This window comes from Prionailurus viverrinus, chromosome E2 (assembly GCF_022837055.1).
Source record: "Prionailurus viverrinus isolate Anna chromosome E2, UM_Priviv_1.0, whole genome shotgun sequence".
Classification (NCBI taxonomy): Eukaryota; Metazoa; Chordata; class Mammalia; order Carnivora; family Felidae; genus Prionailurus; species Prionailurus viverrinus.
Window position 1 is genome coordinate 55,623,110 of NC_062575.1, and position 16,750 is coordinate 55,639,859.

The following is a 16,750-nucleotide window of genomic DNA, read 5'->3' on the forward strand; positions in this document are numbered from 1 at the left end:
GGTTGCCAAGCTTCAGCGGCCTTCTTGATTGGCTGAGGCGGAAAGGCACGTGCAGCCGCTGATTGGCTGCGGGATACGCCCATGCAGCCGGTGACTGGCTGCAGGGTAGACACGCCCCATGCAAGGCTGGAAGGCGGGATCAGGGGACTCATGTTGCCCTCCGACCTTCCCCGCGCCACCGACGGAAGCCGGCTGGCGTCGGGCGCCCTCTCCTGGCCTCTTCTCTTTCCTGGCTACCGTTGAATGCGCGGCCTGGCGCGTTGGAACCGCCAACTGGGCTTCCATAACGCAGGGCTTCTCTGGCAGTCAGACGGCCCTGGGCTTGGCAGTCACTGGGGGGGTCGGTTGGGTGCCAGGACGGCTCTCCAACCTGAGAGGCCCCCTGGAGCCTGTCGGTGGGACAGAGACTACTTCTGGGTTGCTCGTCTGGGGAGGCTCAGTTCACCAGGAGCCTGTGTGCATTCAGCCCGCCACCAAGTCGGTTACCGGGTCGGTCTAAAGGGCAGCCGGGGGGGTCACCAGTCTAATAAGCCCACCAAGCGGTCTGTTGATTAAGGATCAGATTAGCGTCCTTATGAGTCAAAAAGGTAGTCCCCTTGCAAACCAATTAATCAGTGAATCTGATAATCCACCCACTTGGTAGACTGCCCTGCTCATCTGTTAATTATGCTCCCTCTGAATCCGTCTCTTAATAAATTAATCCCCCTGTGAGGCGTTCAGTCATTAGTCCCACGGTTATCCCGAGTGTAAGCGGGTTAATCAGTTTCCCTGTTTGTCCTTGGTGTCCCTAGAAAATCAGCTTTCCAGTCAGCATAAGTAGGCCAGTCGTCCACAAGCGGGGTGCTTCCCGCAGCGAGTCGGAAAAGCCGTTTGTAGCATTTAGACTCTGCCAAGGTCATACACGGTCGGAAGCGTGCTGAGGAGGAAAAATATCCTGGAACCCTTGCAACGAGAGCCAAAGGTAAAATGAAGAGGAGAAAAGATGGGCAAAGGGAAGTATAAGGGGGAGGAAAAAAGAGGGTGCATGAAGAGCCATCCCTGTATCTCTAAAGCCTTGCAGGAGAAAGGCAAGAAGAAATCAGAATTTTAGAGCTAGATGGATCACTACACCTCAAACCAGAAAATGCACTCATGTTACAGATGAGGAAATCAAAGGAAAACTAGAGAGGAGAAAATATTCGACCAAGGTTATTCAGTGATTTACTAGAAAAGCCTGGGCCTGGACCCAGACAGGGCTCATTCCAACATCCAAATGTGGTTTGTTTGTTTTTTAATGTTTATTTATTTTTGAGAGACAGAGACAGAGTGGGGGGTGGGTAGGGGCAGAGAGAGAGGGAGACACAGATTGGGAAGCAGGTTCCAGGCTGAGCTGTCAGCACAGAGCCCGACACGGGTCTCGAACTCACGGACCGTGAGATCATGACCTGAGCCGAAGTCAGACACTTAACTGACTGAGCCACCCAGGCGCCCCCAAATGTGGTTTTAAATCAGAGAAGGGGGGAATATATTGGCAATGCAAAAGGGGAGCAGATATGGATTTCCTCCCTCTGGGTATCTGCTCAAATGTCACTTCCTCAAAGAGGCTTTCTCTGACCACTCTACCTAAGCTGTTTCTCCATTGCCCCCCACCCCCCATCCCATAACCCGCTATCCTATTATCCTACATTATTTTTCTTCATGGTACTTCCTAGCTATCAAATTATCTTGATTGCCAACTCATTCATTGTCTGCCTTCCCTCCCTACTAGAATGAAGACAGGGATTCTTATTCTTATTTAATTCCCTTTCCCTAAAACAGTGCCTGGCGTAAACAAGGTGCTCATAATGTTGGTTGCTAGAGAGAATGAGTGAGAGTGCCACCCCTAAGGAATGTGCTTCTTGAGACTCATTAGAGGAAGCAGACTGTACTTTTTTTTTTTAGTTTATTTGTTTGTTTAAAAAATTTTTTTAACGTTTTATTTATTTTTGAGACAGAGAGAGACAGAGCATGAACGGGGGAGGGGCAGAGAGAGAGGGAGACACAGAATCGGAAGCAGGCTCCAGGCTCTGAGCCATCGACGTGGGGCTCGAACTCACGGACCGTGAGATCGTGACCTGAGCTGAAGTCGGGCGCTTAACCGACTGAGCCACCCAGGTGCCCCTATTTATTTGTTTTTAGAGAGAGAGAGAAAGAGAGAGAGAGGGAGAAGGGGAGGGGCAGAGAGAGAATCCCAAACAGGCTCCAAGCTGTCAGCGCAGAGCCTGACGCAGGGCTCAATCTCATAAACTGTGAGATTGTGGGATCGTGACCTGAGCTGAAACCAAGAGTCAGGTGCTTAACTGACTGAGCCACCCGGGCGCCCCCAGACTGTGCTTTGAAGTAGAGAGCAGGGCCCCTGTAGAGTGGCAGGAGGTGAGGTCAGAGAGGTAAAGGGAGAGGGGCTACCTACCTCGTGCAGAACTTTGGCTTATACTTGGAGTGAGATGAGAGGCACTGGAGAATTTTGAGCAGAGAAGGGGCAGGATCTTACTGAAGTGTTGATAGGTTCCCTCTGGCCACAGCACGGGGAATAAAATGGACAGGGACTAAGGTAGAGCAGCAAGGCCAGTGAGTCGGTTCCTGCAGCCATCTGGGTGAGTGAGCCTGGTGTCTTGGGCCAGGGTGACAGCAGTGGAGGTGACTGGAAGTGTATTTTGAAATCAGTGCCCACAGGATTTTCCGACATGGCTGCAGGCCATGAGAGAAAAGAGGGTAGTCACAAAGGACTCTGAGCTTTCGACTCTTGATTTCTTCCTAGGTGCTAGTTCATTTGATTTAGAGACATGTTTCCTAAGTTTTAGGTGATTGGTTTTTATTTTTATTTTTCTGATATGAGAGCAAGGATATTTAAACTTTTAATATTAATTTCTACCCTTGCTCTGTTGCCTGTTGGCCAAAGAATGTAGGTAGTTTATAAACATTTTTCTGCTCCTTGGGAGGTTGGTGTGGAGCAAGAGGAACTTGAATTTTATTTTATTTTATTTTTTAAAAATGTTTTATTTATTTTTGAGACAGAGAGAGCCAGAGCATGAGCAGAGGAGGGGCAGAGAGAGAGGGAGACACAGAATCCGAAGCAGAACCCAGGCTCTGAGCTGTCAGCACACAGCCCAACGCGGGGCCCAAACTCGCAAACCTTGAGATCATGACCTGAGCCGAAGTCGGACGCTTAACCGACTGAGCCACCCAGGCGCCCCAGAACTTGACTTTTAGATCCATCTCTAACTTATTTAAGGAAATCACTTACTACCTTGCACTTCAGTTTCCTCCTCCATAAGGAGGCCTTTGTAAGACTTAATTCCTCAGGGTTCCTGGAAATAAGCGAAGACTACCCAAGTGAGAACAAACAAGTTGCTTATTCAGAGCTGTAACAGGAGAGTCAGCCATCATCACTTGCATGTGGCAACAACTCAAAGGGAGGCAGCATAGTGGGAAAAAGAGTTTCAGATAGGGTCTGACAGGAGAGTGTTATCATGGGGAAGCTGGAGGTTAGCTAATTCAAAGTGGGGGCAATTTAGGGGCACTTGGGTGGCTCAGTCAGTTGAGCGTCTGACTCTTGGTTTCGGCTCTGGTCACGATCCCAGAGTTATGGAATCAAGCCCCACGTCAGGCTCCACACCTGCTTAAGATTAAGATTCTCTCCCTCTCTCTCTCTTCCTCTGCCCCTCTTGCTCTCAAAAGGAAGAAAGAAAGAAAGAAAGAAAGAAAGAAAGAAAAGAAAGAATAAAGAAAAAGTGGGGGTATCTTATGTGGTTGAATTGGGGAGCAGAGTCTACTTTCTTTGGTTGGTTCTGAGCTGGAAGCAGGGGCAAAAAACAGGGAAACTAGCATTCATTGACCAAGTTCTGACTGTACTGGGTCGATTGCCACAGAGGTTGTGGTTTGGTTTCTTGTATTTGTTGCTGCAAAGTGAGGGTCAGAGTCATGTCATACAGTTGAGGCTTGAGGGCCATATATGGTATGGACATTGTATATTCAGTCTCTCAGGTTCTTGGGAGTAGTAAATGAGATGATGTACAGGTGGAATTGACAGGTATTAGTACATAAATAAATATTTATCTCAGTCAAAGATTTTCAACATTTCATTATGGTCTAATTATGCAATCCTGTCTTTGTTTTCATTTACTAATTCATCTTTATGAAAAGAATTTGTTCCCCAATGTAATACATGAATGCAAACTTACGTGTCAAACAATGCCAACGTGTATAGAATAAAAACTGAAAATCCTACTTCATCTTTCCTCTTATCACTGCTCTACCCATAGGTAAGTACTGGTACCAGCTTATTATGTATCTTTCCAGATCTTTGTTTCATTTATGTTTGTGCATTTATGAATGTGCTATATATGAACATATAACTATTATATGTGAACATATATATTTTCATGTAATACGCATATATAAAGCTTTTACATAAATGACAAATGATCAGATTTTCATTTAAATATTGTGAAATATTTCAGACATATTGAAAGGTGTGAAAATGGTATAAAAGGAATGTGTGTTATACCTCTTATATATCCTTTCCCCAGAAACATTTCCCACTCAAACCTAGAAATTACTGCTACCCTGGATTTGGCATTTATCATTCTTTGTGGTAAGGTATTTAACCCAGCTTGAAGAAAGATCTGGCCTTCGCCCTTGTGGCCTTCTGGGAAGTAATATCTAAGCCCCTAGGATGCCATGCCTGACAGGAGTGTCTTTGTTTGCCTGGGGGCCTTGCATCACACTGAATAGTCTGAAAATGTGATTCAAGGCAGGGGCCGGCCACACCAGATCATGTAACAATGTGATTTAAGGTCTTTGGATCATGTGGTACCAGCTCAACTTCAGAAAGACCTAGAGACGGAGACCCAAAGCCCATGTGATGGGACTGACTGGGAGCAGTCAGTCGGGCCCATGTGATGAAGGCCCAATAAAAACTGTGGACACAAGGTTTGGGTGAACTTCTCAAGTTGTCATATTCCATGCATATTGTCGCACATCATTACCAGGAAATATGAGTTATACTGTCCATGACTCCACAGGGAGAGGACAGCTGGGAACTCTGGTTGGAACTTTCCTGGACTCTGCCCTATGTGCTTCTTCCCTGGCTAGATTTTAATATGAATCCTTCAGTTGTAATAAATAATAACCATGAGTATAACAGCTTTCAGGAATTCTGTGAATATTTCTAGTGAATTATCGAACCTATGAGTAGTCATGGGGACCCTAACACTTGCAATTGGTGTTAGAAGTAAGGGTGGTTTTAGAGACCTCTGAAATCTGCAGTTGGTGTCAGAAGTGAGGCCATCTTTTTGGAACTGTTCCCTAACTTTGCAGTTGGCCTCAGAAATGAGATTTGCGAGAACCTGACTCAGTGAAACATATGGTTTGGGAAGAACAAAGATGTGAAATCAGGGGATGAGGAACCTTTGATTCCTACATGTCCCCAAAGTCACTCATGGGCATGAAAATGCAACTGTTCTGCAATTAGTTACAGGAAGTTAAAGTTACCAATGTTTCTTTTTTTTTTTTAATTATGGATCCAACTCTGAAGGAATTGACTCACTAGGTGCATAAGGAAATTCAAAATCTCAAGAAACCAGCCAAATATAACAATCCCTTGGTTGCTTTTATCTGTAAGAGCTATAATGAAAGAAACGAAAAGAGCTGGAGTGGATCCTAACGCTGGTCCAAGCTTGGGTTCTGTTCAGTCTGAGCTATGGCTGCTGGCCTCAGGGCTGCTACTAAAGGGAAAAGTCATGTTGGAACAATAGGTAGCAAAGAAAATTAGAGTGAGTGATTCACAAGAGAATGGAGAAAGATGAAGGGAGTGTCAAAGGGACTCATCCCAACAGAGAGAAAAAATCTTTAAATAGTTATGAATCGGGGCGCCTGGGTGGCTCAGTCAGTTAAGTGTCCAACTTCGGCTCAGGTCAATATTTCGCAGTTTGTGGGTTTGAGCCCCACATCAGGCTCTGCGCTGACAGCCCAGAGCCTGGAACCTGCTTCAGATTCTGTCTCTCTCTCTCTGTCTCTCTCTCTCTCTCTCTCTGCCCCTCCACCACTAGCGCTCTGTCTCTGTCTCTTTCTCTCTCAAAAATAAACATTAAAAAAATAAAATAAATGAATAAAATGGAAACTGATGGGATCAAAACAAAGGTCTGAGTGCAGTGCTTTTGGAGTTTGGGTAGACCAGGGGGAGCCTCAGATACCTCCCCCCCAACTTTGAAGGATCCTAATAAAATCTGTTCTAGTTACCCTAGTTTCGAGGAATTTCAAAAGTCCAAAGGCAAATATGACAATGGGACCTGAACTTCAAATGGCTTGAGGTGATGGTCCCATGACCTAATCAAGGTAATGATTGGTCAGGGGTTCTTGGGTGGCCCCTCCCCAACTCGTGCTCACTCTCTCAAAATAAATAAGTATTCTTTTAAAAGAAGGTGATAAAAAAAAAAAAAGAAGGTGATGATTGGGGCACCTGGGTGTTTTAATCGGTTAAGCATCTGATTTCAGGTCACACTATCATAGTTCACGAGCTTGAGCCCCGCAACAGGCTCTGTGCTGACAGCTTGGAGCTTGGAGCCTGCTTTGGATTCTGTGTCTCCCTCTCCCTCTGCCCCTCCCCTGCTTGTGCTCTCTCTCTCTCTCTCTCTCTCAAAAATAATTAAAAACACTTTTTTTTTAATTTTTAAAAAAGTAAATAAAAGGGCCTCAGTTCTTTGGCTCCATGCCTAGCTGGAGACTCAAAGCCACATGCACATTAGTGGTAAAATGGTCAGGAGAAGAGATGTTTCTGGGACTCCTTAAGCTGGAGGCTAGTGGGAGTTATAGTTAGATTGGGAAGATATGGGAATAGAGGGATTGAAGGAGTTAAAGTGAGGGTTTGTTTAGATGAAAAATAGAATAATTGAACAGATTTTATGTAAAGCCATTGTGTCTCCTCCTTTATCTGAATGTAAGTACATACCGTGTCTGACTGGGAAACACCTCCCTTACCTAGTATTATGAAATATGAGGCATGTAAATCCTCCCTTCAGCCAGTATATGCTAAATGGGAACCAATAAAATTGCCCAGGCCCACACAGGTTGTTAATTTGAAGAATATAGGATATCTGGTGAGGAAAAAAAAAAAAAAAAAAAACATGTCAGAAGCCCAGCGTTTGATTGATTTGGATTTTGGATGGCACACATTCTACATTTGGGAATATGGCCAGCTCCTAACCATAAAACCACTAGAGTGAAGTCTTGGGAGTCTATGCAGACTGCAGTTTATGGCAAAAGCCAGCCAGCACCACCCAGTGGCAACCACTGGGATTTTTTTTTTTTTTTTTTTTTAATCAGGAAATTTCCATTTGAGACAGACAACTAGCTGGCTATTGAGCTTTGATTGAAAATGCCCACAGGACGGAGGGAAGTACCATAATCCTGAAACCTGAAATATCCATGATATCTTTGGTAATTTGGGTAAACACGATAATAAGGAAGACCGTGCCCAGAAGAGTTCTGTAACAAAATGGAAATGGTTTATAGGGGAACCTGGTACCATGGGAATGTGAGGAGGTAGTCATCATATTAGGGAGCAGATGGCCTCTTTCCCCTCCTTCTACCACCTGAGGAGCTGCCAGATCCTATTGCCACTTGGGTGGTGACAGTGAATAGCTCTCAGTTGACCAACAAAGAGCTGCTTGGCTTATGGAAGGCTGTTGCAACATGAAGGCGTTCCTTTGAGTGGGAAATACCAGCAATGGAATGCTAGTAAATATTTACTAGCCGGATCTCCAAAGGGAAAAAGAAGCCCTGAATTTAGTATTACCAACCTCCGCTGTGTAGACACTCTCACTGGAGATAGTCTCAAGCTACCAACTCATCATATAGAGTTAGGAAGAGATACAATAGCACACCGTTATGTGGTATTTCCATCATACAGGTACAATAGATGCAAATAATCTCAAGGACACAGATAACAGTAAAATGCACTAGAAAAATTAGGGAGTAATCAGTTTCGAGTGATTATCATCTTTGCTTTTAATATAATTTGTTTATAAGTTTATATAATTTAATTTTTTTTTCAACGTTTATTTATTTTTGGGACAGAGACAGAGCACGAACGGGGGAGGGGCAGAGAGAGAGGGAGACACAGAATCGGAAACAGGCTCCAGGCTCTGAGCCGTCAGCCCAGAGCCCGACGCAGGGCTCGAACTCACGGACCGCGAGATCGTGACCTGGCTGAAGTCGGACGCTTAACCGACTGTGCCACCCAGGCGCCCCTATAATTTAATTTTTAATAATGGCCATGTTTGACAACCAGCTTGTAACATTTTTGAAAATTTAATAATCAGCTTTTTAAAGCTGGTTTATGCAGGCTCCAGCCCAATGATGGATATTGTTTAGAAACCAAGATACAGGTGCTAGCTGTGTTTATCACTAGGGATATGTTGTTGCTTCTAGGCTCTTTAAATGAACAGAATATGGAAATAGCATTTGTTCTTTAAAGCCAAGGGTTTGTATTGATAACTCTCTTTGTCTCCCTCAAGACAGTAGAGTCAGAGCACTGTGTTCAAAGGTTACTTGAAATAGACATTCTTCCAGAATGGTTCTGTTATCATTGTTTTCATTTGTTTACTAGATCTCGTTTGTGTTCAATTTTAGGGTTTTGCTTTCTTTTTCCCTCCTAGGTTTAAGTGACCTTTCTGAACAGTAAAATATCAATATGGTTGGAAAGGTTTTTTTCTTTCCTTGACCAAAACTGTGTCACCTGACTACCAGGACATTCATGTAAGGGAACCTGGGAACATTAATATTTGTCATTTTAAGGCTCTGTAGTGGAGGCAACAGGGATAATGGTGCTGGGATACCTGTTGGGTCAGAAGCCAGAAGTGTCTGCCACAAGGTATTATAGACTAGGGACACATCCCCTCATCCTGCCTTTTCCAGGAATTTGTGCAGAAATGGAGGACTCATGGCCCAAAGAGGGAAAGGACTTGTCTGTGGTCCTCTGGTGAATCAGTGACATAGCTTATATAATCAGTACTCAAATCCAGGGCCCCTGCTCTTAAGTCAATGCTTTATTTTTTAAAAAAGGGGGGGGATAGTTTCACAAAAGATAAAACTGACAGTTGAACATGTTGTCAGTGACTACCAAACAAGGTCACTTTCTTTCTTTCTTTTTTAATGTTTACCTATTTATTTTGAGTGGGGAGGAGCAGATAGAGAGGGAGAGAATCCCAAGTAGCCTCTGCACTGTCAGCACAGAGCCTGACACAGGGCTCGCTCTCACAAACTGTGAGATCATGACCTGAGCCAAGATCAAAAGTCAGACCCTTGGGGTGCCTGGGGGGCTCAGTTTAAGTGTCCATCTCTTGATTTCAGCTCAGGTCACAATCTCACAGTTTGTGAGAGCGAGCCCCACATTGGGCTCCGAGCTGCCCACATGCAGCCTCCTTGGGATTCTCTCTCTCTCTCTCTCTGCCCCTCCCTCTCTCTCTCTTTCAAAATAAATAAACTTAAAAAAACAGAAAAAGAGTCAGATGCTTAACAGACTGAGCCACCCAGGCACCCTAAGCAAGGTCATTTTCTAAGCTCTTCTGAGGTCACAAAGGTCTGTTTGATGTAGGGCCTTCCCTTAAAGGGCTCAGTCTCAGGTAGATTCTTTACTAAGATATTGTGTTAGTTTCCCAACTAGAATGACCTAACCAAATAAAAATTTGTCTTCCTCATCCAAAGAGATGAACAGAGATAGGCTGTGCAGAGCTGGTGTAGCAGTAACACAAGGCCATCAGGGATTGGGCTCCTCAAACTATTCTGCTAGAATATCCTTCATGAGTGGCGTTCATCCTCGTGGTTACCTCATGGCTGCCAAATGGCTGCTCTACCTCCAGGATCACATCCATATTCTAGGGAGGAAGGAGAAGAAAGCGACAAGGAGGAAAGAAATGACAATATCAGGAAAGGAAGACTTTCCTGGGAACCCTCAGCCCACTTCCAATAAAACAATGTCACGTGCCCCAAGTTACCTGCAAAGGAGGACAAAGTAGTGCTTTAACTTGCAACAACGCACCGCTAAACAAAGTTGGTTTTGTTAGTAATGAAGAGCAGGATAAGGAGTTGTTGTTTGGCTGCATAAAAACAAATAACTCTACTAGGAGGGAAAAACTGACTCTTTCCTCAAGAAACAACAAAGGAAATAACTGGGTCCTTCTGGAAAGGGGAGAGATTTCTGCACTTTTGACCAGGCAGGGAGATCAGGAGAGGCTGCATGCAGGAAGTGGCACTCAACTCAGCTTTGAAACTGGAGTAGGATTTGAAGGTGGGCGGAGCAGAGTTGCCAGAGGAAAAGCTGTGAAAGGGGGAAGGATGTGTAAGGTGAACATTGGAGAAGGCAGCACTTTCCCTTTGGTGTGGAAAATGTTGGGAAAGGCGCAGGGGAGAACAGCAAAGGTGAGGCAAAATTGTGGAGAATCTCATTTGCAAAGCAAGGAAGTTTGGAACTTCTCCTATCAGAGGTAGGAATTCTTGTCCATTCCCATTTTCCCAAAGGATCTGTTAAGGTTGTCCCATCCTTGGGGCGCCTAGTGGCTCAGTCAGTTGAGTATCTGACTTCAGCTCAGGTCGTGATCTCACGGTTCGTGAGTTAGAGCCCTGCATCCGGCTCTCTGCTGTTGATGCAGAGCCTGTCCTTCTGGACCATCACTCCTCCCTGGCCACCTGGCCTGAGTCGCTCCTGCTCTAGGCAATTCCTCTCATGGTTCCTGTGGGTTATGCCAAACACCCGGACTGGTCCTGTGCCTCTGAGGCACACAGCCCTTCCATGAAACCCCATTTGCTTTGAGAGAGAACCCAAGGGACATGGTAACTGAGTTTCTCCCAAGTGGGCTGGGTCTGGGAGGGAAAGACCAGGGGAGAAAGAAGGAGATGCAGCATTGGGCACCCCCCCCCCCCGGAGGTCATCGGGGTGCTTCCTGTCCCTAGATGCTCTTGAACGTCTCACCCCATGTAATTCCTGCTTCTGAGGATGAACAGACCTCCAGGATGACCAGAAACAGAAGCCCCTGGCTTGCTAAGAATACTTTCTGCTCTCCCACCCACATCCTTTCAGTTACCTGCCGTCTCGTCCCTTCTGAACCACATGGCTCTGATGCGAGAGCCAGCTGAGGCAAAGACCCCGGGCCCCTCCTCTTCCTGAGGACCACTGCTGCTGCAGATGGGTGAGTGGGGTGAGGGGCAGTACTGGAGGTGTCTGAGGTGCCAGGACCAGCGGGGGCTAGGCTGCAGAGGTCTGAGAAGAGGACATAAGGGTTAGGGTACCAAATAACCAACATGGATTAGACATCTGTGTGTCGGGTCCCGGCAGGGCTGGGGATGTCTGGGGCAAAGAGCAGACTGGGTCGGGGAGCGGAGTTAGGGGTGAGGGTGGGCGCTCAGCCAAGGAGGTTGAAGGTACAGAGAAGCACAAAATGCTGGAAAACCCAGGGGTAGTCAGTTTTCCCGTGTCTGTCAGTCACTGTCCACAGGCACGCTTTCCCAGATGGTAAAAATACATAATCCAGAGGACAGCAGTCAGGGAGAGTCCCTGAAACTTCCTCATCCCCCTGCCTCCATGTGACCCAGATGAAAAGTCCAAGATCAAGGGGTACTCTTCAAGAGAAAATTACCCCTTTCTTCCAGTAATCTCAAACGACTCCCGGTGACAACGTATGCTTTGTCAGTAACGCTAAGAACTGATTCCTTGTTGAAGACCCTGAAGAGGGTGACTGTTCCTTATTTATCAACCAATGAAAGTCACCAAGTGGATAACATATCCCACCCATTCTGTGTAGAGTGAAGCAGGCTCGAATGTTCTTACTCAGAAAACACCATAGCAATCTCTGCTTAGGATGAGTGCTCAAAGGCCACTTGGGACTGGGAAGAAGAAAATCTAGAAAGGTGCTCTATTTATTAAATGGGGAACATTTTACCATGTACTCAGCTAGGAACACTGCCAACCATAGGGCATTCATTTTTTTTTTTTAAGTTTATTTACTTACTGGGGGGAGAGAGAGAAAGAGGGAGTGAGAGAATCCCAAGCAGGCTCCACACCGTCAGCACAGAGCTCAGTGTAGGGCTCCAACTCAGGAACCGTGAGATCGTGACCTGAGCCAAAATCAAGAGTCAGATGCTTAACCGACTGATTCACCCAGGTGCTCCAGGGCATTTATTCTTACATCGATAATAGCATGATACAGTTAAGCAAATACCCCCATTTTCCAAAGTGAGAAGGCATAAAGAAAGGGGAAGTGACTTGCCCAACAGCATCTGGACAGTAAGAGAGAGAGAGGAAGAAATTGATCACAGATGGAACTGGGAAGGAGGAGAGCCTGAGGGATGGGAGGAAGAGCCTGGGGGTAGAGGTGGGGGTCAGGCAACGGCTCAGAGGCAATGTAGATCCTCAGAAAGTTCCCTTGCCATTAGTCAGGTCCAGCGTTCACTTTGAGGCCAGGTGAGGAGAAAGGATGAAGGGGAACTTGTCTGTGAAGCCCAGCTCCTCTGGGCTTCCAGAAAGTCTTTTGGAAGCTCCTTTGGGAGTCACAAATAAGGAGAAGGCTGGGTCCTGGAGGAAGTGGAGAAAGGAAGTCAGGATGCTTGCTGATTGCTGATCCTTCCTCCCCACAGCACCTGCCAGGCTGCTCTATTCTTCTTGTTCCTTGGAGAAGACTCTTCTGTGCAGCTGTTCCTTCTATGGCACCCCCACACCCTCCGTGCAGTGGTGGATGGGAGGGGCTCCCGTGGGTGCAAACAGTGTGGATAGCAGTGTCCACGTGACTTCCACCATAATCGCCCCCTGGGTCAACAGCACCATCAGCCTGACAGAGCAGCCAAAAATGAGCACAAGCCTTCTCTGTGAGGGGAAGAACCAAAATGGAACCCATGCTTTGAGCATCCTACTGATGCCAAGTGAGGGTAGAGGGGGCCCGGTATCTGGGTGAGGGAGTGAGCTGGGGAGGGAGCAGAGCTCGGACTCCAACTCCAAGCTTTCAGGACAGAAGACTTTCTCACATGCTCTTTCCTTCCAGGAAAGAGTTCTTTTCTTCCCCAGACTTTCATGAAAGGGCTGATCCAGGGTGTTGTCTATGGAGCCATTGCAGCCTCACTGCTATTTTTCTGCCTCATCCCACTCATGTGAGTACCAGGGCTAAAACCGTACCCAGCAGGCCCTGGCCTGTGTGCTGGCGGGGAAAGGGAAAGACAGAACCCCTGCCCCCAAGGAGCTCAGGGTCTGGTAAGGGAAGGAGGCACCAAACATGGTCACCACAGTCCAGGGCCCTCAGGACTATGCTCAGCCACAAACAAGGCCCAAGGGACAGAGGCTTTCAGTGAATTTCATAAAGGAGAAAGCAAAGGAGGAAGTGGCAGCCACGGAGAAGCCAGTGGAGCTCCCCGGGGTGCTGTCTAAAGCGGCCCTGAGGGGCTGAGTGCTCATTTGCTGGGTGGAAAGTAGCATATGCAGACCCCAGAGACACATTTGAGGAATTGCCGGTGTCTGTGTGCAATGTCAGATGCATTGACAGTGATGGGAAATGGCTGAACATGAAGTTGAGAAAGCTTTTTGGTGTTAGTTCATAAAGACTCTCGAAACTTGGCTAAATGTATTGGCTAGAAGCCCAGAGTGAGAAGGGCAGAGCTGCCAGAGGTCAGGCCAGAGACTTCAGCGGGGGGAGAGGGGGCGGGGGGGGGGAAGGGGGGCTCTGGCCAGTCCAAGTGTCTTGGACTTGATCCTCAGTTGGGAGCCGAGGAACAGTGTTAAGCAGGGAAGAAAAGCTCCTAGTGCAAGGTGTCTGTACACAGACCAGAGGGCAAGAGCCAGAGGCATGAGGCCAGGCAGGAAGACTACATAATAAAGAGCCCAGTTTGAGCTGGGTTTAAGTGATGAAGGGCAGTCAGAGAGATGATGGGACACTTGGGATTGACTGGCTATCAGGAGTGAGAAAGAAGAGCCACAAGGTGGCAGGGCAAACCGGGGAGCTATTTTTAAAGTATAATCAGCTGCACCTAAAGACCAGTAACAATCCTTTACAGTTTGCAAAGCCCTTTCATGGCTGACCTCAGCTGAGCCCCACAGCCCAATAAGCAAGGTTTCCCAATTGTACAGAGGATGGAACCAATTCCCAGAGAGGCTGTGTGGCTTGCCCCAGATAACACAGCAAGCCAGTGGTGTCGTTGAAGCTCTAAACCAGAACTTCTGGTGAAGACCAGAGCCCAGTGGGGGGCAGAGAGCCGGAACTGATGGGGTGGGGGGGGTCATTTCCTTAGGGTGAAACATATCAGAATGAAGCTGGCAAAGAAAATTGCAGCGGTCAAAACAGAAAAGAGCCCAAAAGTCAGAGCATGCCAAGAACCCAAGCTGTCTCTGAAGCCTAAGGAGCCAGAAAAATCCACAATCACTCCATCTTCAGAGAGTGAGATATTGGTGGGTAACCACTGCGTCTGGAGTCTAGACTATCAGCATAATGGCAGTAAGACTCACGAGGAGAGGCACATACAGTGTTTAAAGGAATTACCATCATCAGTCCTATGGGGCACCTAGAATGCCAGAATGTGCTTGCAGATCATCTTATAGATGGTGAAGCCAAGGCCCAGAGAGGGGAAGAAGGATGAAAATTAAGACAAATAACTTAAAGGGCATTAGAATCAGCAATGTACACACACACACACACACACACACACACACCCCTTCACACTGAGTCCCCATTGAGAACGGGGTTGAAAGAATCCCTAACAGTGTTTGTGGCATCAGAGTGGAAGCCAAATGCTTTGGTCTCTGAGTGTTTGGCAGATTGTAGAAAACACGGTCTGTAGATACCACAGGCCCAAGTTAGCCTGAAGTGCTTGGAGACCAGACCAAAGCCAAGGTCTTCATTTACCTTGCACCTCATATCCTCAGCAGGGCTTGGAAGAGACAGGCCTCAGTGTTATATACCATTTACAATCCTTGAGGACTGGAAATGCCCTGCTGCCCTCCTTAAACCCTGCATTGGAGCTGGTGTCCCTTTGTGGATAAACCAAGCAGCTGTTAAATTCCACCAAGATATCCTGCAGTATCTCCCAACCTCCATGCTGGGCAATGCCGGGGTCTCAGAAATGGGTCAGACCCAGGCCCCTGTCCTCAGAGAGCAAGCAGGCTGGTGGGAAGGTAGCCTTGCAGCAACAGGGCTGGGACAGGGGTTATAGTTGAGGAGGGAGGGATTTACCCTCCCTGGGGAAGTCAGGCAGAACTCCCCAGAAGAGTCTGGGGAACATTGGGTGGCTCCCAGTGCTAGGAATGCACAGGGAGGGGCACTGAGAGAAGACAGGTTGCAGGCTCCAGTCATGGGGTTCTGAGAGAAGGTGAAGCCAATGTCTGCTCCACATTGCTGTAATTCTGTGCTCATAGGGAGAGACAGGATTCTGTCCATTTAAGAACTGGATACCTCACCTCTCGACTTATTCCAATATTCTTCTTTCTTTGCCCTGCTCTGTAGCACTGCTTACCTTAAACTTCCAGAAAAAGCAAGATAAAATGGAGCTCATGAAGCCTATGAAAACTACGTGCCTACCTGGAGTCCCCAATATCTGCGGGATTACCAAAGTCCACGGAATCCTTAGGCACCCCAGAAACCCTGGAGTCTATAACAAACCCGGATCCCTGGAGCCTCCTCAGCTCACAAAGCCCTCTCAAGCCCCACCTGTCCCTCACACTGACTGGTTCTCCATTGAGTAGGGTTACTCTGGGACCTGGTCTTAGAATCTTTGCAAGCAAACTCTATGATCTGTTGTTCGGGTTAACCAGAAGTATGCTCTGGCCTAGGATGGTATCCACGAAAGGAAAAATAAATGTGAGACTATGGTCCAGAAGTAGCTTTGGAGCCCCTACTGTATGCCCAGAACCTGGAATATACATACAAGAGCACCAGGCTTTGGAGCCATCATATATGGATTGAATCCCAACTTTAATGCTTAGTGGCTATATGTCTTTGGATGAAACCTTTCACCACTGCACCCTTTGAACTTCGGTGTCCTGACCTGAGGCATATGTAGGTAGATAGTGAGTGAAAAGTGGTATCCAGAGTTCCAGGTGGAGAAAAGACACAAAGACCATCCCTGAATGCCAAGACAAGGCATTGGAGCCTTAATCTTGACTCCCTTAGAATGTAAGTTCCACAAGAACAGGTATCTTGTCTGTCTTGGTTTCCACTTGAACCACCAGCACCTAGAATGGTTCCTAAAATATAAGACTCTCAAAGATGTTTGTCGAATAACTGAATGAATGAATGAATGAATGATAAGCTGTTGCAAGGTTTGAAGCAAAGAATGATACATAGTGAAATCATGCTAGGAGTAGTTATGGAACTCAGAAGATAGAAGACCGGAGGCAAAGAGCCTAGTTAAGAGGTTAGTGCAGTATTTCTTGGCTGAAAGACAGGCATACAAGAAATGAGAACAGGGATCTGGCAAGAGGATAGACAATGGCTGTGTATTGTTCCCCTCTGAATGGATGACATCCTCCCTTCTGGAGCCAGATGCTGGTAATTTTCAGAGGTTGCAAAAAGGGGTCATCTCTTCCCTGAAGCATTATTTGTGCATAAATCCAATGGTTCTCCATCCAGCACCAATGTGATGGTCATCCCGTACTCAAGAGCAGATGTTTATATAAGCCCCCATGCACAGGCACTCCTTTGGCATGCAGTTCACACATTCCACAAAAATATAAGCATCCACCTTGTGCCGGGTAGTGGAG

The 16,750-nt window shown here is 46.8% G+C and overlaps 1 protein-coding gene across 8 annotated transcripts; it reads left to right on the top strand.

The window, feature by feature from the left end:
• Positions 1 to 180: 180 nt before the first annotated feature.
• SIGLECL1 (SIGLEC family like 1) lies at positions 181 to 15,581 on the top strand. Of its 8 annotated transcripts, XM_047837328.1 has the most exons (9): positions 181 to 489; positions 792 to 961; positions 1,053 to 1,187; positions 4,162 to 4,280; positions 11,096 to 11,204; positions 12,649 to 12,930; positions 13,050 to 13,155; positions 14,287 to 14,443; positions 15,495 to 15,581. In XM_047837328.1, exons 5-9 carry the CDS (start codon positions 11,201 to 11,203, stop codon positions 15,507 to 15,509), a joined length of 564 nt encoding a protein of 187 aa, XP_047693284.1. In that variant the 5' UTR covers positions 181 to 489; positions 792 to 961; positions 1,053 to 1,187; positions 4,162 to 4,280; positions 11,096 to 11,200; the 3' UTR covers positions 15,510 to 15,581. The 8 variants fall into 8 exon arrangements, with proteins under 8 accessions (XP_047693284.1, XP_047693286.1, XP_047693283.1 ...); XM_047837330.1 differs by lacking the exon at positions 4,162 to 4,280; XM_047837327.1 differs by lacking the exon at positions 1,053 to 1,187.
• The last annotated feature ends 1,169 nt before the right edge of the window (positions 15,582 to 16,750 follow it).

Bases quoted from the DNA above. Each gene is read 5' to 3' on its own strand.
- SIGLECL1 (XM_047837328.1), top strand. The intron at 12,931-13,049 runs GTGAGGGTAGAG...CTTTCCTTCCAG, and splicing joins GAGCATCCTACTGATGCCAA to GAAAGAGTTCTTTTCTTCCC. The intron at 13,156-14,286 runs GTGAGTACCAGG...TCATTTCCTTAG, and splicing joins TTCTGCCTCATCCCACTCAT to GGTGAAACATATCAGAATGA.